This window comes from Hipposideros armiger, unplaced genomic scaffold (assembly GCF_001890085.2).
Source record: "Hipposideros armiger isolate ML-2016 unplaced genomic scaffold, ASM189008v1 scaffold_228, whole genome shotgun sequence".
Taxonomy (NCBI): domain Eukaryota; kingdom Metazoa; phylum Chordata; class Mammalia; order Chiroptera; family Hipposideridae; genus Hipposideros; species Hipposideros armiger.
Genome location: NW_017731578.1, coordinates 1,493,677 through 1,516,793, shown reverse-complemented (window position 1 = coordinate 1,516,793; position 23,117 = coordinate 1,493,677). Strand labels below are relative to the sequence as shown.

Below are 23,117 nucleotides of genomic sequence, written 5' to 3'. Positions count from 1 at the left end.
GTAGACGCCAAACGGGAAGGAAGTTCAAAAGCCACCGAGCGGCCAGCTGAAATGTCAGAGTCTTTTCTCGGTATTTGACACACTAATTACAGAAGACCCCCTGGGATCTGACTCAGAGCAGTGCGTTCTTCCTCCACACACGATTCCAGCAGGTGGCTATCCGGCTGGCACCGGCACCCTGCACCCTGCTGACAGATACTCCTGTCGAAGGAATGAATGCAGTAAGCCAGGCATTGGAGGGGGTGGCGATGCTATGGGCCATGCACAGAGAGCCGTGACGTCGGACAACTCAGCGGTGAGTGAGACAGATGATGAAAAGTTTAGAGCCAGGGCTGCACAGCACACGGAGGCCAAGTTCACTGCAGGCAGCGTTCTGTTGGCCCCACTCAGAGCGACGTAGCTCCCTAAATGTTTGAATAGCAGCTTTGGTACTCAAGGAGGTGGGTGCCCTTTAAGTGCATGGAAAATTCACGGATGTAAAATTCCACATTCCCTCAAGATGCCCCAAGTCCATCATCCGGCTGGAAAGAACCCTGGAAGTAGACCCAGAGGATCTGGGCTCCTCGGGAGGGGCCGGGAGTGACGGCTAGGGTCTGCGCGGCTCTGAACCCTGCCCTTGAAACATGGTCCAGCAACAGGCTGCTCACCGAGGCAAGTTGACGCGATCCAACCCAAATCAACACTGCATTTACTGAGCACCCACTAGGTGTGAGCGTGAGGCTTTCATGAGCTACGCTTGCAATGAATGGGGCCCGAACAGTGGTGTCTTTGTGGGACCAGGAGCATCAGAAGCCCAGAGGAGGAAGGAAGAGATCAACTGTGCCAGAGAAGGGGGACAAGGACAGCCTGGAGCGGATGTCATGCTCAGTCTGCCTTGGGGAGGGGACAGGCGCGACCCAGGCAGAGGAGGCAGGGAAGGGCATTGCAGGCAGGAGGAACAGCAAACACGAAGTCACAAAGGTGAGGGAGCTGGTCGGTCGACCCCAGGTTCCTACAGTGAGTGACGAGGGGATGGGCAACAGGTCAATGGTCCTGGGTGGGGAGGGTGGCCCTCTGCTGTGCTGGCACCCTCTGCTTGTCCAGTCCAGTGTTACTCAAAACGCTTTTATTTCTGTATTCCCTCTGACACCCCCTGCGACCCTGGCAACGGGAAAGGGCTGGTAATTATTCCCGACTCGCAGGTGGGGACGCTAGGGCTCAGAGACCACAAGGGAACGCCTCCATCCAAGGACGCACAGTGAGTGCCCAGCACTAGAATTTGGGTCCCTGGCCCCCAGGCCCGCCCTCTCTCTCTGGCTTGTTGGTTCCTAGTCTTTGCAGTAACACAATTTAGAAAGTTCCAGAGAGCCTCTGTCTGGGCTTCCCACACTGCTCGGGCCCCCGCGGCCCATTCCCAGCGCCCGGTTGAACTCTGGTCCCTGTTTCCATAGAGATAATAAGAAGAAAATCATCTCGTTCTCTCCGTCCTGAGCCAAGACAACGCGCGGCCACGGCCACGGGCTATATTTGTCAGGGGGTCCCAGTGGGATTTAGAGATTCAGCTCAGGAAGCTGACCACTTACTCTGGGGAGACAGACACGCACAGGGCCCTGGTCACTCTGCCAGAGCCCGGAGGGGCCGGGAAAGACATTTCATGGACCAGCTGGCCGCAGAGTTTCTGCCACCAATGCCCCTGTTTGGGTGGAACTGTTCTGCAAGAAAAGCTGGGCCTTTATGTAACTTCCAGGTCCCCACCTGGGGGAACAGTGAAGGCCTGTGCGCAGTTGACATTTAAGGGAGAACCAAAGCAGGAAGCTGGACCGCAGGATAATTAGAGCTCCCTGGGCCGGGGGCAGGGGAGGGGGTGGCCCATGGGGATTCGAGGAGTCAAACAACGACACGGAGATAAGTTGTGTGGGTCCAGGTCACTTACATCATGTAGTGGGTAGGCCGCTGAGTAAACGCCATTGGCCAACAGGCTCGTGATGCCTTGAAAAGAAAGGCAGAGAGAAGGTTACAGCCCAGGCGTGTCCCCCGCTGCTCCGTGTTCCATCAGCGTGGTCCCAGGACTCTCAATCACCGAGAAGGTTCTCAAAGCAAACCACACCTGGCCGCACAGAGCCCGGCCACCTTCCTGGGGTTTCTTCCCTGGGCTCAACCAGATGACAAAAACATGCTCTATTGGCAGAATTAGGAAGACACAGAGGCATCTGGGAGGCAGAAGGGACCCCCAAACCTGCAATTCACCAACTACCCCGCCTGCTTGAGGGCAGGCCTGCAGATCAGAAAGATGGATTTTAAGTGGTTAGAAAAGCTGAATCATGAGAAAAATATGATGGGAAAATTGATGGTGTCAGAAACACACATACAATTTGGAATTAGATTTTAGGTTGATTGGAAAAGCCAAAGAGGAGGCCTGCGGGCCCCGTGCTGGGGCAGAGGCACTTACCATATTTACCACATTTTCGCCTTTTACTTAAAAGGGCAGAGTCCTTCTTTCTTCCCTCTCCTTGCCCTGTTTACACATTGGCTATTAGTTACATGCAAAAGGGCCTGAAAGGATCAAAGCTGCATTTGGGGGAGAAAGCGCACTGTGGTCCAGTGCTCCTGGGGCAGTGGGATGAGAGCCAGGCCTTTATTTGCAGACCCCAGGCCCCGCACCTCCTGGACTCCAGAGGTGTGGATGTGGGCACAAGGCAGATGCGGCTGTGCATGGGGACGGGGTTCCTGGGAGTCTCATCTTGCTCCACACACACCCTTGGGGGTCAGCGTTGCTGAGAAGTCTCCACGAAGCCCCTACTGGTCACGGGACCCTTTGCCTAGCCCAGAGGGCTTTCTATGTAGTAAGTGAGTCAGGTTTTTCAGTGGCTTGGCTGGCCCACCCTCTGCTACTGTGAAACTGGTGGGAAAGGGACTTCCTGAAGTCCACTTAAAAACAGACCATCTCCTTGGTCAGTGATCTGGAATGGTCAGGGCACCTGAGAGATGCTCAGAAATCCAAACTAGAGAGAGGTGGGAGCGTGTGGCTAAAGTCACACGTGAGCGAGACATTCATCTGCAGTAAAAGATGGATGCGGGGTAAGTACTCCTTACTGTTCCTAGGATGCTCTCCTAGGAGCTGCCAGTATGTGGGCTGCTCCCCGCCAGCAGGGCTCACTGCTCCCGTCTGTGGTCTAGGCCTTCTCCAATCACGGCTCCCGCTCCCCCGGGCAAACCCCATGTCCTTTCAACTGCAAGGTTATGTTCTGGTTTATCTGACGATTTACTACCTGTTTCCGTCCCCCAGAATACAGAGCCCCTGAGGGCAGGGAGCGCTTGGGAATAGGCTTGGTGTGTGACAGAATCTATCACTTGCTGCTGCAAGTTGAATGAATGAGGTGGAGGCCAGCAGGGCCTTCAGGCAAGGCGAGGACATGAAATGGGGGTGCAGAGAAGGCCCCTCGATCCATCTGCTCTGTCACCAGGCACCCGGAACCAGCCTGGGCAGAAAGCTGGCAGGAACGAACAGAGTGACCCCAGGAACCCCCGGAGCGGAGTTCAGCTCCAGAGATCAGCCCTCAGACCCTGGACTCTCTGCAAACCTTCACAGCAACCATGGGAGTTTCCTGGGGAGGGGGCCTCACAGGGGCCCCACGGGGAGGCTGAGGTCCGAGACACAGCCCTGGGATCGGACCAGCTTCCTCCCGACTCTGGTGACCTGGGCCATTGCGGAGGCTCTCCCTCTGTCAGAGGTGGGCCAGGCCTGTGGGGACAGTTTTCCTGGGCTCCTCTTGACCCCTGGGTGAAGCCCTACACTCCCACTGACTTAGGGTACAGCTTAGAAATATCAGGCCTGGAAGGGCATCCCTGTGACCGGCCCTCAGCCGTACCAGCGAGGGGACACGCAGCCCGCCTGGCCCTGGGGGGCTCTTCCTCTCTCCTCCCTGTATCCTGGGCCTTCAGCTGCCGAGCATTTCACTCCTCCTGTTCTCTTTTTTCCTTCCACGGCTTCACGTGTGCAAGGACCCTCTCCACCATGTGCACAGGCTCAGGCTCTTACCAGACACACCCTACAGCCCCCAGGCCGCAGCCTTGGGACCCGAGATGCTCCTACAGCTCATGACTGCCCTGCTAGCACAGTTCTGGGCAGGCCATAACACAGCTCCAGAAGCGGGGAAAGGCTAGAAAGGCATCCCCGTGCTCTGAAATGTTCCACGTTCACCAACAGCCTGGAGCTGTGGGGACGACACCCGCGTCGGGGGCAGCTCCCCTCCACATGCTTTAATCGGCAAGGTTTTGCATCTGTGGCTGGAGGTGTTCTATAAACTGGGGCCCAAGGAGCCTGGCTGGGGTGGTCCTGTGGTAGCTTCCGGCATCAAGGCGTGTGTCGAGGGCAGTGCCTTCCAGCAAGGCCTGGTGTGGGGCTGCATCAGCCCCGTGGGGTGCCCTCTACTCTAAGCCGTGAGCCTGTCTGGCTGCATCCAGCCCAGGGGTGCTGCTTTGGGCCATCGCCCCTGCTGGAGCCCTAACTACTACTTCCTGCTGGACTGTGAGGGACAAGAGAGGGTTAAGAAACCTGGTCCCCCTACAGCTTCCAGCAGCCAGGATTTACCACGTGTGTCTGTCTGTCTGTGGTGGGAGGCTCCACACACCACTACAGACACCTCAAGACAAAGAAAGGGAGACCTTAGTGCTGAAAAGTGCCAGGCTTTGGCGAAACTGCCCCTCGGTCCTGGAACGGCTCTCCTGCCTGAAACTGTCACACAGGCTTAAATCAAAACCCTCTCAGAAACCCCAAGGGGGCTGCCCACCCCCCACGGAGATGATTCTGAGGCAAGATTACCACTGGGAAAACCAGCGCTGATGTCAAGCCCCAAAAATGTCCTTACCCATGCTGTACTTGGCTTTGGTACACGTTGTTCTTTTCAGAATTTCATAGACCTAGTGTGGAAACAAGAAAAGGGCGGACCATCACTCGGGCTGCAGTGGCACGCAGCAACGGCCGTGTGATCGCCGAGAGGGGACGTGGTGGAGCGTGGCCAGCGATGGCCTCCTGCCCTCTCCAGGGACAGCGGCAGACTTTTTTGAGGATGCTTGGTCAGCAGTGTCAGGGGCTCGATGTTCTCAGGGATAAGTAGGCACGTCTCGCAGGGGCCCCATCGGTTCCTCCCCTTCGTGAAGCACCAACTCTGTGTCACCCTGCTGTTCAGGGTGAGGAGCTGTCACATGTGTCCTGCTTGATGGGCTACTGCCCCTCTGGCTGAGGGGTGAGTTGGCGTTCAGAGGTCCAAGGACACAGCCAATGAGACAACTCCTGGGTGTAGCCCTGAACGTTCTAGAAACCCGGGTGGGCAAGTCTCAGGATCCCATCCCATACCGCATGAGGAGGCAGCAGAGTGGGGGGCCTGGCAGGAGCCCCCCTGAACAGCCCCACAGTGCCCCAGTGCTGGGCCCCCTTCGCTAGTGACACATTTAGCTTGGCGGCTTCAGGAGCCCAGGCTGAGGCGTCTGCCCGCCCGGGTCTAAGTCATGGCTCCATTGCTTGTCACTGTGTGGCCTTGGGCAAACTCACGCACCACCCCGTGCCTCAGTTTCCCCACCTGCCAGATGGGATGAAAATAATCGGCCCTATGCTACAGAGGTGCGGGTCGGAGCACACCGATCCCCCTGGAAACCCTCCATGCTCCCACTCACTCCGGCAAGACCGGCGGCCTTCCAGGGGCTCCCCTGGCCCGACCGGCGGACCTCCCGCCATCTCCATCTGTTTCAGTTCTGTCCCAGCCACCCCAGCCTCCTCCTGTCACTCAGCAAACCCTCTCCCACAGCCCGAGGGCCTCCACTCTGCCTGTTCCTTCTGCCAGAAGCGCTTGTCCCCTGAGATTTAATCAGGGCGAACTTAACAGGCCACAGAGCACCCACCATTCCCATCGCGCTGCCTTCTAACTCTGCCATCCTGTCCTGCAGCGCATTCTACCACCCGCCCTATTAGAAATGTGCCTGCGGCCTCTTCCCACCCGCCCATCTGGGAAACGTGGCGGGTGCTCGATAACGGCCCACTGAGTGAGTGAGTGAAGGAAGGAATGAATGGCTCACTTGGCTGGCTCCCTCCCCGTCGCCCCCCCAGACCTAACCGGTGGCCTCTTCCTGACTGTGTGGACTCTCCTGTAACCACCTCCTCCGTCCACATGCAGTCACAGCCCCGTTTACCACCGCTGCTGTGACTCTGCATGGGCTTTCCATCTGCCTCCCACAGCCGGCCACGGGCAGGGGTCTCCGGCCGCATCTTGAACTTGGCTTCCCACCTTTCTATGGGTCCCTAGCACCCAAAGGCCAAAGGCCTAAGTCCCGAGACCAGCACCTCAGATCTTTCCCCTGCTGCTCCCGACTCCTAGCTACTGGCACACTGGGCGACCCTGATGCCAGGGACACAGGGAAGGAGCCCAGAAGGGCTGCCACATTTCCACACCTTTGCCTATAACAAACTCACCCCCAGCTTTCTTGGGGATCATGGACTGAACTCAGTTACATGGCAGATCCCCAATGAGATGGGGGCTAGAGCTTTTGATTCACCAATGTCCCTGTCACCTTGGTCACCTCCCTGATAGCAAGCACCTGGCCTGTGCTTCTGGGGAGCACTTTGGCAGCCTCAGATAATGTAAAAAGTTGGGGTGCACATGCATATTGGAACATGGGCACATGACTCAGTTTATTCAGTTGGCCATTCTTCTCGTACCTCCCACCGGTGTGGAAAAGGGGAACCACCGAGGTTTAAACTGTGGTTGGCTGTCCCACGCGGTAGATGTCTGAGGGAGAGAGACCACCTCTTGTGGACACGTCAGCCCCGAGCTACATGAGGCTGCTGCTGTTTTTGCATAAATGAGTTCCTTGTTGTCTATAATCATGAGATTTAATTACTAAAATTAATCAGCAACACAGTCAATAATAAAAATCACAGCAGCAGCTCTGCTCCTGGAACTGTGTCCTGGTTACTCCCTGTGGGGGCCCACGGCCGCCCTCTGAGCAGGCAGCCAGGGTCACCCTGGTTCCGGTGCAGGTTCAGTGACTCCCGAGGTCACGAGGCTGGGAGGGGCTGGAGGGTGGACGGGGACCCGGATCTGCCTGTCCTGGCAGTGGCCCCCAGGCCCTCACGCCAATGGGATCTGCACCCCTGTCTGTCCCGTGGCCACCTGCCAGTCTCAGGATGTGGCCGTGAGAAGCAGTTATCTGCTCAAAGGTCCAGCCCTGCACCTCTCCCCACTAGGCCGGGCTTTCTGGACAGGGAGGAGAGAACAGCAGGGCTTGGCTGCGAGGTTCATTTCTTGTTTAGATAAAAGCTGGGTCCTGAGCCATGCGAGGCCTAGTCTGGCGAGCGGACAAGTTGGCGGCCAATGGGTAAACATTAGACCAATACCTTGAACAGGGCAGGGTGGCCCGATCAGGTTTCAAACCTCAGTCTGCTTGCCTGACAAAGCCCTGGACGTCTACCCTAACCCTGCCGCCCGCTACTGCCCCATCACTCCGGCCAGGCCTGCCTGCTGGGCAAGCTCTGGGTCTGGGCGACAGCTAGGAGCGTTCAGGGAAGGAGGCAAGGAGGCTGGGGAGGTGGGCTGGGAGCAGCGGAGCCTGGACCCCGCCGAAATCACCCAAGGGGTCTGGAACCCCTCTGCCTCTTTCTTGCTGCATCTTCTCTCCTCCTCTCCAGCCTGGGCTGAGGCGTCCCCTGGGCCCCTTGCAGCCCTCTTGGTCATATTATTCTAATTATTTTGGTCACAGATAATTAGAGCCTCTTCCACCCGGAGGAGTTTCTCTGAAATGAAATTATCATCTGTTTCCCCGGGGCCACCTTGCTGGTGAGCGAGCGAATCCCTCCGTGATACTTACTATTGTGCTCCGGGTTTTGCTGTCGAAAAAGGAATCCTTGTCAGACAGGTCAAATCTGTTGAAATATCGGGAAGAGAAAGAGACACGGTTCGCAGCAGTCAGCTCTCGGGGTTCCTAAGGCCCCGGGAACCATGCTGGCCCCACGAGCAGCAGCTGTGAAATTGGTGCAACTGTCCACAGGCCAGGTGTGACCCGACCTGGCCACGGAACAGCCTGTTATTTACTTCTCCCCCCACCCCGCGGGGAGGCTGGGAGACCCACAGGGGGGGGAAGCGACCCTAGTGGCATGTGTGCTCAGACCGCCCCCTGGAGGATCCTGTCTCCTTCTGAGGACATCCTTATGGCCGGTGTTTGGTCTCTATCTGGACGCTGCTGGGTGTGGGGAGGGCAGCAGTCCACCATCACACTTCCAATATTTAAGACAATCTCCCTGCCACTTCCAAATGGCTTTGGTCCTGAGGGCTGGGGCTGCACCGACACTGCCTACGGCTTCCTGAGGGCACAGGGACACCTATGGGATAGGTCACCCACTCCCTAAGGTAGAGCTGGGGAGGGCGGCTCCAGGGGGCTGCAGCCTATGGAACCTGGAGGTGAGCCTGGCCTGGCAAAGCAGGGGCTTCCAGGGAGTTGCCCAGGGCAGAGCGAGGGAGGCCGGGGCCCCGGGGGTCCGGAAGGCGGGGTGCCCTTCTGATGCTTGGGAGTTCTGTCCTGGAGTTGGCAAAAGGAGCAGGACTGGGTCCACCTTCTTCTCCCTATTTCTTACCCCCATTAGGATTGGGACATACAGCAGAGTGAAGCACATGGTCTCTGCTCTGCGAACAATACGTTTGCCCTCGAGGTCTCAGTTCTGAGCCGACACATAGCTCTCCACACCCCGTGAGGCCAAGGGTGGCCAGGAGCTCCCCATCGAAGTCCTACTGCGTCCCCAGGGTTTCTCTTCCCACCACCGCCTATGCTCTAGCTCTGCCCAGCGACAGCAGCCACCGACCCAGGTGGCTACGCCCCACTGCCCCGAGGGAGTAAGGGAAGAGGGGAGCTTCCAGAACAGGTGCAGCGCTGCCAGGCAACCTGGCCGGCTATGGGTTCCTGGGGCCTCAGGATTCCAGCTGGGGCTGCCTTGCAGCTCCCGCCTCCGGGAGCCCTGGAGCCAGGCCGCTAACCAGACCCTGTCCTTGGACACATCCCGAGACAGGCGGAGCAGGGCTGGAGGGAGGGGTGCCCAGACCACTGCCCTGCGGCTGTGACCCAAGACCTCACCGGTGCCCGCACTAGTTTGCCTCAGTGTCACCTGGCAAAACGGCAAGACTATTTGCCCCCTCACTCCCTCAGTTAACAGTGACCTTGGAAAGCATTTTCGGGGCCTCTCTTGTGCTCAATAACTACAAGATCTTATGAAAACGGGCTCCAGGGGCTGAAGTGACCACTTCTCCAGGGGATGGAGAAGTCCCTTTGGCCTCAGAGGACTCTGTTCCACAACCCGCATTCCTCGTCTGTGTGCGATGTGCAGGGGAGATCACCACACAGCAGGGTCCTCCGGGGAGGGGCTGGGGGGTCTCCACTTACAGATGCTGCTTCTCCCGGGAGAAGGGGTAGGACAGCCTCTTCATGGTCTGGGGTCTGTGCTCTGCCACCTTGGGCTGGATGGGGTCCGTGATTTTCTGGAGCACGGAGTTGATCTTTTTCAGGAGGCCGTGGGTCTCGTTAATGTGATACAGCTGCAGACAAGACCCGGAAGGGGGAACCCACGTCATCTGCTGAGCTGGGACCCTTGGGATCTATCCTCAGACAGTCCCCGCACTGTCCCGCCCCAATGGGATGGCACGTCCTGGGAACAGCGCACAGCGATGGGACAGGGTGCCCCTCTCCACCCCTGGGGTTCCAGATGCACCCTGAAGCCCACAGTTCCAGGAGAAGTCCAAAAGTGCAATTATAATACATTCCAGAAAACGTCCCTTGAACTTTAGTTTCAAAAGAGGTAACCCAAAGGATTCTGTGGATTTGAGAGAAGCGGGGGCCAACTTACTCTGGGCACAGCCTCCCCCACTTTTCCTCTCTGCACCCAGATAAGCTTTGGGGAGCGCCCAGTCAGATGGCATCTGAGCTGTAACGTTTTCAGAGATTAAAAAGAAAAACGCCAGCCAGCTAGAAGATGTGATTAAAATGAGTCTGAGGAGCCAGCAGAGACACAAGGAGTATGACACAAGGACGTGTTTACAGCATGTCCCCGTGGTCCACCTGCCGTGTCACCTCCGGGAGGGTTTGGTCTGGGGTCTAGTGCCCTCCCAGGGTGGCACTGAAGCTCACTGGCTCTCATGGCACCTTAGAGCCCCCTGATGGCATCTGACTGTGGCATCTGCATGGCACTGGGACCCGGAGACCCGCCTCAGGGCAGGCACGTCACCACCAACCTTCTTGGTCGGCATCTTCAGTTTCAAAAACTCAGCCTCTCTGCATAGCACGCTCCAGGGTGCATGAATCTTCACAAACCCAACCCCGTGGATCTTAGTCTGGAAAGAGGAGACACGTTCTCGGTCAGCCTGGGCCGGCACTTGGGTTGAAAACCGTTCTCACCTTCAGGCGCAACTACAGTTTGTCAGGAGCCGCTGCACATGGCAGCTGTCACCTGTCACCTCACTGGCCCCTCGCGACAGTGCTTTAAGGCGCTGTTAGAATCCCCTCCTTGCAGATGGCACTAGGGAGCTCGGGGTTGAGCCTCACGGGATGGTGAGGAGCCAGAGGGCCTGCAGGGAGGTCCCAGGCTCCACAACCCCTGGGAAGTTTTCAGGGGGCTTAGCCGAGGCTCCTAAAGCAGCCCCACCACAAAAGGGGACCATTCACGGCACAGGGCCCAGGCCATTTGGCCTCCACCTGGGGGCCCTGTTGTCACTGAGCAGGCATGAAGGAGTGATGGTGAAGATGGCCCCTCTGGACATCTTCCCTCTGTGGCGACAGGCCACACAGCTAGTATCTTGCAGCTAGCAGGTGTGGGAGCCCATATTGAAATGCAGGCTGTGAGGCTCAGCCTGCACTTCTGGGCACGGATGGGATCCAAGATGCCACAAACGATTCTACTTTTCCACTTTTCTCTACCCCCACCCCCGCACCTCCCCTTGAATTTCGAGTTTAGGAGATTCCCTTTATCAAGTGAACAGCATCAATGCAGCAATCGCACGTTTCCCCCTCAAAAGCACACGCAACGTCAACAGACTTTCCAGGTGCCCTGAGATGACTGGGGTGCCCTGTGGCATTGATGGCACTGCAACAAAAAGCAAAAGAAACACGAGGTTTCTCTGAGCCAGAGCTACGCTGTGAAAGTGCAGCCCGCGTGGCCCACCAGACTTCAAGGAGACCCCCAGGAGTTTGGAGCCCAGGCTGGCCCCCAGAGTGAGGTCCCTCTACCTCTCCTTCCCCCAGCGCTGAGGCTGAAGGAACTGAGTGGGCGTCTTGGCCAAAGGGGACCAGGCTGTGGAAGGGAGGGTATGGCCCGCACAGGGTCACTCTCAGGACCCAAGGAGCCAGGCCAAATCAAGGCCGGCCACTCTCTTCCGGGCCCCACGTCACATCACCAGGCCGAGAGCCCATGGGTTCTTTGCAGGTTTTCGAAGGAAAGCAGCAGAGCCAAAATCACTGGGGATGGCTTTTAAGGAAAAAAAAGTCAAGTGGGCCAAATACAGTCACCCAGCACAAGCCTGAGCTGAAGCCCATGAAAGCGACATTCACAGGAACCCAGGAGAACGGGGTGGTGGGGCAGCCCCGCCCTGAGCCCTGCTGGGGAAGGGGACCCTCCCTGACACCGAGCTCCACTGGGGGTCCCTCCTCATCCCAAGGGAAGGGCAAGCCCATACCTCCTGGGTGAATTCCAGCCCATTGCGCCTCTGTGGAAGCTGACACTGAGGCCCCACGTCGCCCCATGGGGCAGGAACCACCCTCTCCCAGGGCCCCAGCTTTGATGACCCTGCACAGGCCTTCTCGAGGCAGCCCCGGCTCGGAGACCTGCTGTCAAATGGGTGGGCCAAAGCTGATGATGATGGTGACGATGGTCAGGGCTATGTGCCAGCCCCTGCTTTACACAGTCATGTACCTTAACTCATTTAACCCCCACGAAAACCCTGCAAGGCTGGCCCTGCCACTGTCCTCATCCTGTAGCCGAGGAAACGGAGGCACAGAGGTGCACAGTATGTGAGCTCATTACATGAGTTTCTGGGGCTGTTGTAACAAATGGCTGCACACTGGGCAGCTTAAACACAAATTCATTCTCCTCCAGTTCTCGAGCCAGAAGTCCAACATCAACGCGTCAGCAGGGCTGCGCTCCCTCCTGGGGCTCCAGGGGAGGGCCCTTCCTGCCTCTTCCAGCTTCGGGGGCTCCTGGCGTCCCTGGGCTGGTGGCCACATCCCGCTCATCTCTGCCTCGGTCTTCACATGGCCCCTCCTCTCTGTGCATCTCTGTTTCAAATCTCCCACTGCTTTCTCTTCTAAGGACACCTGTCATTGGATCTGGGGCCCACCCTAAATCCAGGATGATCAGGTCCGGAGATCCTTAACTTACATACGCAAAGACCCTGCTTCCAAATAAAGTCACGTTAGAAGGTTCCGGAAGCACACAGCTACGCCAGTCACCGAGCTGCAGCTCAAGCCCCGCTGGGCTTTGTGCACAGGGCCGTCCAGCTAAGCTGTCAGAGAAGCTTCGCAGCAGCGTGGGCCTGGAGCTGCGGCTGGAGACTGCTCGAGGACGTAGCCAGCAGCAGGGAGCTCAGGCCCAGGGACCTGATGGACAAGGACTCGGAAGTGTGATGGTATGGGGCCTGCCTGCGGGGAGCCTGGAGCCCTGACACGGCAGCGCAGGGCTGGGGACTTGTATTATGTATTAGGGGGATATTGGGCAAGGCCACATGACTTGGGGGCCTTAGGACCGAGTGGCCTGGGTGGGAGTCCTGCCTGCCCCTGTGTGGTCTCCACCTGTGTGGTAACTCAACTGCTCGGAGCCCCTGTTTCATCATCTGCCAATCTGGGCAGCACAGGACTTGCTCCACAGTTCGGGGAGCCCCTGGTGCCCAGCCTCCCAGCTGGCAGGAGAGGTCAGACAACGAGGGGCTGCCGCTTCTGCTCAGAACCACCTCTCCCCAGCCCTGAGGCAGCCGAGACCACACCTACTAGGAGCACAGACCCCTGTGGCCAAGAAGCTTGAAGCTGCCTGCCCAGCCCTGGGAAGCCCTGGCGGGCCCCAAGGCGTGGGTCCACCTCGTGGGGCACCCCTGAGCAGGGAGAAGCCACCATGCACAGGCCACGTGCGGCAGAGCGTGTCTCTTCCTGCTGCACACCAGGTTTATTTCTAGCACTACTCATCTGCACGCAAAGACCCAAAATACACCCTTGCGAGTCCATGGAGATTTCTCCTGATGGTCCAGGAGCTGGTGCCGCGGCTGGGCTCCCTGGGAAAACACGCTCCTCTGCTTACGTGAGCAGCAGGGTCTCTCCCAGGGAAACATCTGGTGGATTAGGAAAAGGGTCATGGGACCAGTTCAGCAAGAGCACATGTGGGAGGTTTCCAAACGCGGTGCCCGGCTTGATGGCAGTCCACCCCAGCGGGGAGACACCGTGAGACACAGGGTCCCCTTGTCCACCAGCCAGGGGTCCCAGAGCAGTGTCTGTCCTGACTCTGGCCCCTTGTGCTGGGGAATTTGGAGGTCACAGATCAGCTGGGGCCAGGAGCCATGGCGTGGGGGCTCCGTGAAGGGGCAGTCAGGGCCCTGGAACGGCCCCCAACAAGGGGGGTGGCGGGCCAAAGGACTTTCCCAGCACAAACTAAATACATTTAAACCTCCATTCGGAGCCCACCTCACAAAGGGTGATCTCATCAGAACTCTTTCCAGCATCTTCCTTTCAGAGGAAGAAGAAAATCACAAACCAAACAAACAAGACACCCCCGTGGGTGCATTTGTGGTGGTTGAGGACACTAAAGGGTCTCCTCTACTCCCCCTGGACCTTCTAAGTCACGGGCTGGACCACAGGCTCCACCATCCATTCGTGGCCACCTACTGTGGTGGAAGAGCGGGCTCAGAAATTGCTGGAAGGTTTGCACCAATAAGGGCCGAGTGTGGCCATTTCTGGTGGCCTTTGGCCCCCTGAGGGACCAGGGATGGCAGTGCTACCCCTTCTGCCCCACCCTCACCACACAGGCCACCTCATACCCTGGAGAGTACCTTTCGCTGTAGATGCACAGTCCTGAAATCAAGGAAATTAGGGGTCCCCAGGGTCCTGGTGCCACTTGGCAGGGCCTCCCTGGACAGTGTCCTGTGTGTGTAACCTTGGTCCTAGCTCTGGTCAGGTGGGAGCCCCGGGGAGTGTGCTATGCACACAGCAGGGAGACGAAGACCCTCCCTGAGACAGGCAGCCAGCAGCCCAGGAGGGGCTCAGGGCAGAACCCTGACCACCACGGGGGCCTGAGCAAATTCCAGGCTTTTTCCATCCGTCCTCAGCTCCCAGGAGGACAGTGCCTGTTTAGTGTCTGTTTAGATGACTGATGTGTCCCTAGGATGGAGACAGAGCCCGGCACGGAGTAGGTGCTCCATGATCTTTACGGAGTGAGCCATGAAGGAAGAGGGGGGACAGTCCCTGCTGACTACCTCCTGTGCGCCCACCCAGGGCAGCCCTGGCATTCGGGCCTTCGCATGGTCCTCCCCCCAGCCTACGGGGCATGTAACCTGTGCCCACGTTAATACATGAGGACAAGGGCCCGTGAAAGGCCTGTAGTCCAACCCTGGGGCCGGCCCTGAAAAGTTCCTGACCGCCCTCCAGCCAGATGGCTCCCTGGAGAGGTGCTCAGACACGGGTGTGGTTCTGCCTGGAGAGGCTGCCCGCTAACTGGCACTTTCTAGGTTGCGGTTACGGCTGACCATGTCCACACTGCCTGGGAGGAGCAGCTTTGACCACTCGGGCATGGTAGCAGCGTCACTGGAGTGACCACGCCTTTACAGCATCATGGTGTCCTCTTGACTCGGGTCAAGCAAACCAGGGGCCCAGTGAACTGTCTCTGAGGGAGGCTGGGAACTCACACAGGGTCCGGCTGGGGGCACCTTTCCCCCTTCGCTGGTTCTGTGCCATGACCAGCTGGGGGCACCTCCCACCCACACTCCACACAGGGACCGGCTGGGGGCACCTTTCCCACCACCCCTTGCTTTGCACAGGGACCTTCCAGAGGCCCATTCCCGGCCCTCTGCACTATGACCGGCCGGGGGCACCTCTGCCTGGCTCTCCATGCAGGGTTGGGGCCCCACGGCCTGTCTGCTTGAAGAAATACATGGTAAATAAATCAGTAGAAACTATTCATGCACAGGCCTGCTCTGTGACAGGCGGGTGGATTACTCAGACCCACCTTCCCACGGAAAATGATAAAACGATAGCTAAAATCAAGTAAAATGAAATGAAATGAAATAAACGTCGTGGCCTTCAAGATGCTGAATTGCTGAGAGGACAGCAGGGCAGTGCCAGGCCCAGAGGAGTGACCCAAGGGCATCTACTGACACAGCCACTCAGGCTGTGTGTGTGTGTGTGTGTGTGTGTGTGTGTGTGGCGGGGGGGGATAGAAGTTTGAGCCCCAGACCCACCCGAGGTAGGGAGTCTCATAGGAGAGCCCCACGGAGCTGGACCCCTGGAGACAACACTTCCAGGTGACCCAGGGAATTGCAAGGACAGTGGTCCTGGTGCAAATGGCGCAGAAGGGAAGGGAGAGGAAGTGACAACCACCCCATAAGTCCTGGCCCCAAAGGCCACAGCACAGCGGGCCTGGGGACTTCAGCCATGACCTTAGTTCAGGTGGTTCCATCTATAAGGGCCTCAGATGTGTGACGGCCACAAGCCGCACATCTCTCTGGACAAGGGCGCTTTTCCCCCAGGCCTTGGGCACCCCACCACAGCCTACTGCAAGCTCCCAAAGGGTTAGCAACAGGCCGGCAGATTCCTAAAGGGCCAGGGAGAGCCAACCCTGGCACACCAGGGCCTGGGACACATAAGGACAGCAGAACTGCAGCCAGAGGACCCAGGTTTCACCCCAACCACCTGGGACCTGGGCGGAGCTTTGCAACCATCTTTGGGGAATTTTAAAAACTTGGCTTTAAAAAGAATGTCCAGAATTCACTTTAGAAGAAGTGTGTTTCCACAGACCAAGACAGGCCCACAGGAAGTCAGGCGCAGCAGACGACTTAAGAGACTTCAGTGCCAAAGAAATGACTGTGTAATGGTGGAATTGTGAATGGAGACACGGTAGTAGCTTCAGAGCTGGACTAGAGGCCCTTAACATCCCATCATATGAGAGGCCCACTGGGGAGGCGCTAGCCTGGGAATGGAGGTGGGGAGCTGTGAACCGCATGGTTCGGGGCAAACAGCATGAGGAGCCTGGACCCAACTTCAAGTTCTAGTCCTGCTCCCGTCGGCGGGCTCGATCTCCTTGACCCACCTCTCAGAGCCTCCGTTTCTTTCTTTGCATCTGTACGGGGATCTGATACCTGCACAACCTACTCATGGTGGGGTTAGGGAGCCCACACGGGTGGGGTGGGTTTTGCATCCAAATCAACAAGTCCCCTGAGAATGTTTGCCGCTCACTTGTTTTTACACATGGAGACGTCGGACTAGACCTCAGGTTCCTCAAAGTCCAAGACCGTCCACCCCTAGTGTCCGGGGCTGTGAGGAGGGACAGCACCCACCCCCTCCAGTGCCGGGGGCCACACTCGTCACCAGCTCGCCAAGTCCCAGAACTGCCTGGGAGGCCTGCCCATGTCCTCGGGCCCTCCCTGGGACCGTGACCACGGCCGTCCTTCCACCACCCACCCCACCCCTCGCCTCCTTCACCTGGTGGTGTCTCTACCAGCAAGGGGACCCTCCCGTCCCTGCATCTACCTGCTGATTCCTGACTGGCAGGGAGAAGGACAGGAGCCGCGAAGGGTCGTCTGGGCGTGAGGGCTGTGGGAGAGGGGCCGTTAACGCTCCTCTCAGCCCTTACCACCACTCATTGAGGAAGGAAATGCCATCACCTCCATTTTACAGATGGGAAAATCGAGGTCCAGCCAGGGGAAGCCCTTTGCCCGAGGTTGCTCAGCCAGGAAGTGGCCGAGGAGACCTAAACCCACACGGGGAGCTCCAAACCCACGTCTCCACCAGCCCACGATGCACCCCGCGCCCCGAAGCTTGACCAGCCATCCTCCCACAGTCAGCCCCTTGCTTGTTTCTCCAAAGAAACACCCACAATAATGAAGATGAGAAGCAGAAGCCGCCGAGGGACCCCACCGGCTCGGTGGGAGGAGGGCCCGGGAACAAGCGCCAGCCAGCCGCGGCGCACGGACGAGCCCCGGACAGCAGCATGAAAGCGGACCGACTTTATAGGGTTCCAGTGTCCATGGCCTTCACGATGCTGCCAAAGCCGGGGTCAGGTTCAGCCTCGGGGCAGTGTGGGCCTCAGCCACCCCCAGCGCACACAAACAGGATTTTAGTGTGTGGTCTTCTCGGCAGGGACCCACGGACATAAATAACGTCCGGCGGGCTTTGAGGTTGGACTTGAAAAATGCTGATGGGTTTCGGTTGTCGGCCACAAAGTGCTCTTGTCCATTTAATGGGAACCCTGGACGCCAAGCCCGCTGCTGTTGGAGGGACAGGGAGAAAGGCATGGGGGTGGGGGAGAGAGAGGGCTTTCCTTGAGAAGGAAGACTGGGCCTCCGCCTCCACAACCTTTTCTCTTCCTGTCATTTTCTACCACGCGTGCTGTCCTAGGGGGTCTCTAACGGGACCCCCCTTAGACCCTAAAATCTTCTTTTAGGGTCGTCCTCTGGATCAAGGCGCCAGAGCCTATCGTGACACCCAGGGTGGGTCTCTGTCTTCCAGGTGTCCCAGGAAGTAGTTTTCAAATTGAGTTCCTCTGAGCACACAGCGCCTGGGTGAGGGCAGTGGGGACGGGGAGAATGGGGGACCTATGGTCACAGCCTTGGCCAGGCTCAACCTTTATCTGTCCTATATGGGGGGGGGCGGTTATGAACAGAGGATTGTCCCTTAAGCTGCCAGCACGTTTCTCAGACACCCATCCTTCCCCGTCCATGGGCTCTCAGCCCAGAATGGCCAGCGTTGGGGGCTCTGTTCAGGGCTACCTCTGGGGTGCCAAGCAGTGGGGGCTTAAACGTTGGGGGCCTTTCTCTGAGGATGCTTCTGCGGGCATGTGGGGAAGAAGGCTTGCACGCTCCTCACGCCTCACAGTGGCCCCGGACCAGCAGGCTCCTCACGCCCTGCGAACAGGTTAGAAACTCAGTCCTGCTGAGTGAGAGCCCGCATTCTGACAAGACCACAGGGTGTCCCTGTGCACATCCAGGGCCCCGAGGCCAAGGCTGGCCCCCACCCCCCAGGCCACCTGCCCCGCGCTGCCCTCCCATGTCTCCCACTCACGAACCATGTCTCTCTCACCCACTGCTGATACCTCTGGGGGCCCTGTGTGAGCCCCCTGACTCCTGAGATCACCAGTGCACAGTCTCAGCTGTTGTGGTGGGGAGAATGGGGTCCCCCCAAAGGAGATGTCCATGTCCTCACAGCCCGTCTCTGTGACTGAAGGGGACCTTGTTTGGAAGTAGGGTCTTTGCAGATGTAATCAGGTTAAGATAGTCATACTAGGTTAGGCAGGGCCCTAACTCCAGTGGCTGGTGACCTAATAATAAGAAGAGAGACCACACAGATACACCCAGCAGGCCGTGTGAAGGCGGAGGCAGAGGCTGGAGAGCCTGGAGCCCCAGCAGCTGGAAGAGGCAGGAAGGACCCTCCCCTGGAGCCTCTGAGGGGGGGAGCAGGGCCCTGTGGACACCCAGGTCACAGACTCCTGGCCTCCAAACGTGGAAGAAAGAAACGTGTGTTGTTTCAGAAACCCAGCTTGTGGCCACTTGCTCTGGCAGCCTCAGGAGACTAACCATTATATGCCCCTAAGAACCGGCCCCCACTGTGCCTTCAGCCAAGCTGGTCTTCCACATGTCATCACAGGGTGTCACCAAAATAAAACCCCTGACTTGGGGGGAAAGGCAAGCACAGAGGGGCCCCAACTATGTGGGGCTCACAGCCCACTCTGCCTGGAATGGCACAGCATAACACACACTGGCCCCTCTGGGAGCAAAGGCAGGTCACGTCTGTGCCACTGGTGACCTCCACACAGCGGCCTGGTCACGGCCGCAGAAGGCTGGGCCAGCAGACAGTTCAGGAGGGGGCTGCCGGGAGGATTTGTTTATTTGTCCCCTGTGCCTCTCTCTGTTGCTCTATCTTTTCCCTTTGCCCCTCTGTCCAGCCAGTAAAGCAGGGCTTCTCAATGTCGGCCCGCAGGGGACATGTAGCAATGTCTGGGGTCATTTTTGGTGGCATGACTTGGGGGAGCTACTGGACAGAGAGAGGCCGGGGATGCTGCTAAATATCACATGCGGGCCGCGCCGACGTTGAGAAGCCCTGCTTTAGAGCAACGGCCCCTCACCTTCTGGCGTCACCAAGCCTTCGAGTATCTGCTGGATTGTTCTCCCCAGGAAAGTGCACATAAGCCCCCGATTTTGCATCCAATTGGGTAAGACTGTGCAACAGGGCTCTCTCGGAGGCGATCCTATTTCCAGAACGGCAAAGCCTTTCACTCCCTGTAATCCGAGTAGGCGTACCCCTAGGACTGGCTCATTCACTGGGGCTTCTCTCCCCCTGAAATAAATACGGCAGCCGCCCTGCGCTAATCCCGCTGGCAGGGGCCTGCACACACCTCCCAAGCACACATGCGCCCAAGCGGCCTGGCCTTCGAATGGACGCTGGTCCTGCCTGTCTCGGGAGAGCAGGTGAGAGGTCGGGGCCGCAGCGGACAAGGGCTTTCCCACCCACCTTGGGCCTGGCTCCCCGCGGCGAGAGCTCCGGAATAACAGGGGCGCTTGTACGACACGGGGCTCCCCGCGGCGAGAGCTCCGGAATAACAGGGGCGCTTGCACGACACGGGGTATAGTGGAGACTCCATTGGGAGATGGCACACGTTCAACTGCAGCCGCCTGGCAAACTTGAACCATCTAGCCTATACCACGTTCTTATTTAAAAATGGCCCAATCCACGGCCAAAAAGCCTCTGTTGGCTACAGACCCAAATTATCAGTGATGTTTTGGGTCACTTGTGGGGAATACTAGATCTTTTCTTGGGGACAGTAACAAAAGTCTTTATGTTTGCTTGTTATTTCAACGTCATGATGGAAAATGTAAAGCGTTTGAAAAGATACGGCTCCCTTCTCATTGCTAGCCCCACGCTTGTACGAGTAGTAATAGCTGCTATAACATTAACATCACTCAGTAAGAATTTGCTGCATGCCCGACTCCGAGTTAAGTGCTTTGTACTTTATTCCTAACGACCCAGTGATGGAAACACACTACTGTTATTTCCACGTGACACACAGGGAAACTGAGGCCTGAGCAGCTCAATACATCTTGCAAAGGACAGTCAGGGGGTCTGGGATAGGGCCAAGGTCCGTGTGAAGGACCAGGCCTCGGAGGTCCTTTCAAGCGTGAGGCTGCGTAATTGTAGTCAGGAAAAGACGACAGCGACAGGCAGTAAATCCCCTGGTCAACAGACAAAGCACACATCACACGGAGCCCAAGATCACAGCTCTGAACGCCCCGGCTCCTGTGAGAGGCCTCTGCTGCCTCCGATGGAGCCCGTCTGTTCCTCCAGTTACAGGATGACATGTTGAAGGCAGGCCTGCATAGTAACAGCATTGTTCCCACGGAAAAGCCGTAGGGCTGGCCAGACGCAGTAACGCAAAAGGTCAGCAAGAATCACCTGCTCTCCTCTGAGGGGCCCCAGCTCAAGCCACAAAACCCAGAAGTGCCAACACACACCTGCCTGTAGCTGCTGCCCGAAGTCGGCCACAGGGTCTCTCTGTAACTTTGTCAGGACCAAATCGTTGCTTCCAGGCTGTCAACATGTTTTAAGGCTCCTCACACACACACCCTCGAAATGCCAACATCCCTGCAGCAGAAGTCACCAACCTGCCAGGCAGGCAGCCCAACCTCCAAAGGTGAACGAGACCGAGAGAGGTGCTCCGTGTTGAACACATGGTCCCTCGACCACGAGCTCAACATAGAAAGAGGGCCAGCTGTGCATCTTTATTGCTTTCAGGGGAAGTCCTACGGACTTGTCACGAAACAGGCTTCACACCCCGGGCTTCCTAATTGACCCCCAAAGGCATTCTTATCCCCGGACCCAAAGCATTCATTATGTAAGGACGCAGTGGGTCTCATCAATGAAATGGCAAATCAATACCAGGTTTTACTTTAAACACTCACGGGTGGCTGCTGGCCTCCTCGGTCAGCCTGCTGACCACTTGTTCTGCTCTTAGGGTGTTGTAGAGACGTTTGCTGATTCTCAGTTAACATGCACAGTGACAGCTCTGTGGGCTAGGGGCCTGTCCCCCAATGTTCACGAAAGGCAGGGCCCCCGTGCACAGAGACGTTCATGGGTTGGCAGGGGAGCACCAGCAAACCAAGGGCTGCTGAGGTCCTTCTCCCCGTCACCAGGGCAGCCCTGCTCGCCAGGGTGTCGGCTTTCTGCTCTTCCCCAAATCCTTCCCTTAGAAAGGTTCTCAGACTTTGCCAGGGGTGGGGGTCCAGAAAAGTGTTACCGTAGCAGGGTTTCAGAGCACGAGGCCCCCAGCGATCGGTCAGACCCACCTCCTCTTTTGACAGATGGAGAAACTGAGGCCCCAAGAAGGGCCGAGGCCGACTGCTGGGAAGGCTCCCGGGAGACCTCCATCCTCCGCCCCTCTGACCAGGGAAGGAACTGACCAGAGCCGGAAATGCCTTGACCCCAAAGGTCGTCATCGCTAGGTCAACCCCTGCCCCGGAGCACACGTGGCCTGGAGGGGGCTGGCCTGGGGCCCGCCAAAGCCGTCCGGGGCAATTTGTACCCAACCTCAATCGCTGTCTCTAAGAACAGGTTAGAGCGAGGACAGTCCCCAAACCACAGGCCCCGCCAGCCACCCCACCAGCCACCCCGCCGCGCCCACGAGAAGCGGGGTACTCACGTCCTCATCGCGCTCCAGCTCCAGGCCGGCCTCCAGGAGGTTCCCCTCATACTCCTCCCTGCGGAATCGCTTGTCATCCTCGTGGAAGTCTGCGGGGGGCTGCGGCTCACCCACTCCCACTGGGCCCCCCTTGCCGGGCAGCGGCTGGTCCTGCTTGACGCTGCGGGCGGCCAGCGCGGTGTCGTTGTGCGGGGCCCTCTTGGCCAGAGTCCTGCTGCCCGAGGGCCTCTTGTGATGGTACACCAGGACATAGTCCACCTTGCGCTTCCCGTCCCTGAAGTACAGGCCATACTTGCATTCGGCGTCAGGGTCCACGGACAAGGAGTTCAGCAGCTGAGGGGGAAGCAAACGCAGAGCCAGTCACTCACCGTCACGTTGCGAGCAGGCACGTGTTTCAGAGAGAACCACTTCGGCCACTCGGTCCCGCAGTCATTCAACAAACACTGAATGCCCACCAGGGGCCGAGGCAGTGTGAACACAGCACACAGGCCCTGCCCTCAGGCCGCTGACATTCCAGAAGGGGACATCTGCTGCGAGTGACACATGAAGACGCCATGCACGCCGGGCACTCGCCCCTCGGGAGGCCTCCTGGTTCCGAGGAACCAAAGTGGGCTGGCCGTGAGGGGCCAGGCAGCTCACGGAAGGCTATGGCGAACCTGCGGGGTGGCTTCCTCACACAGGGTGAGCAGAGCCTGCACCTCACAACCTCTTGGGGCTGGCGCATGCACAAGGTCATGTCGAGGCGGCCACAAGCTAAAAGGGTGCCTCGGCCGGCTCGGCCACCCACCCGCTGAGTGGTCAGAGGCCACGCACTCACTACGTTTGTTTGGGTTCTCCCAAAAGCAGACCCCGAGTCGAGTGCTGGGGTTCTGTAGTTTATGTGGGAGGTGGTCTCAGGGGCCAGAGTGAGGGTGAGGGGACAGGTGGGGGATACAGTGGGTCACTGCTCATATATTCCCGCCTCGGTTTCCTTATCTGCCTGGACGGCTCTGGGGGACAAATGAGGTAGGGGCAGCAGGCGAAAAAGCGAGACCGCCACAGAGCTGCAGTGATGGCGGCTTCTGCTAAAGCTAAACGCAAGTTTCTAGACCTCCCGTGGGATTTTGTTGGTTATGGAGGGCACGTGGGTTCATCATACGCTGGTCTTCGGAACGAATAGAAAATAAATAAATCCATGCTGAGTAGCCTGAGGAGCGACTCCACACCCTGGACAGTCCTCAGAGCTGAG

General features: G+C 58.1%; 1 protein-coding gene across 1 annotated transcript in view; it reads right to left on the bottom strand.

The window, feature by feature from the left end:
- ANO1 (anoctamin 1) overlaps positions 1–22,625 on the bottom strand; it is a 72,413-nt gene extending 49,788 nt beyond the window's left edge. The window contains exons 1-8 of the mRNA XM_019654661.1: positions 22,593–22,625; positions 21,890–22,222; positions 10,248–10,346; positions 9,403–9,554; positions 7,840–7,894; positions 4,848–4,899; positions 2,429–2,494; positions 1,913–1,968 (exon numbers count right to left, since the gene is read on the bottom strand). Of these exons, the coding sequence (XP_019510206.1) occupies positions 1,913–1,968; positions 2,429–2,494; positions 4,848–4,899; positions 7,840–7,894; positions 9,403–9,554; positions 10,248–10,346; positions 21,890–22,222; positions 22,593–22,625 (846 nt within the window). The remainder of the gene's footprint in view (positions 1–1,912; positions 1,969–2,428; positions 2,495–4,847; positions 4,900–7,839; positions 7,895–9,402; positions 9,555–10,247; positions 10,347–21,889; positions 22,223–22,592) is intronic.
- Positions 22,626–23,117: the final 492 nt, after the last annotated feature.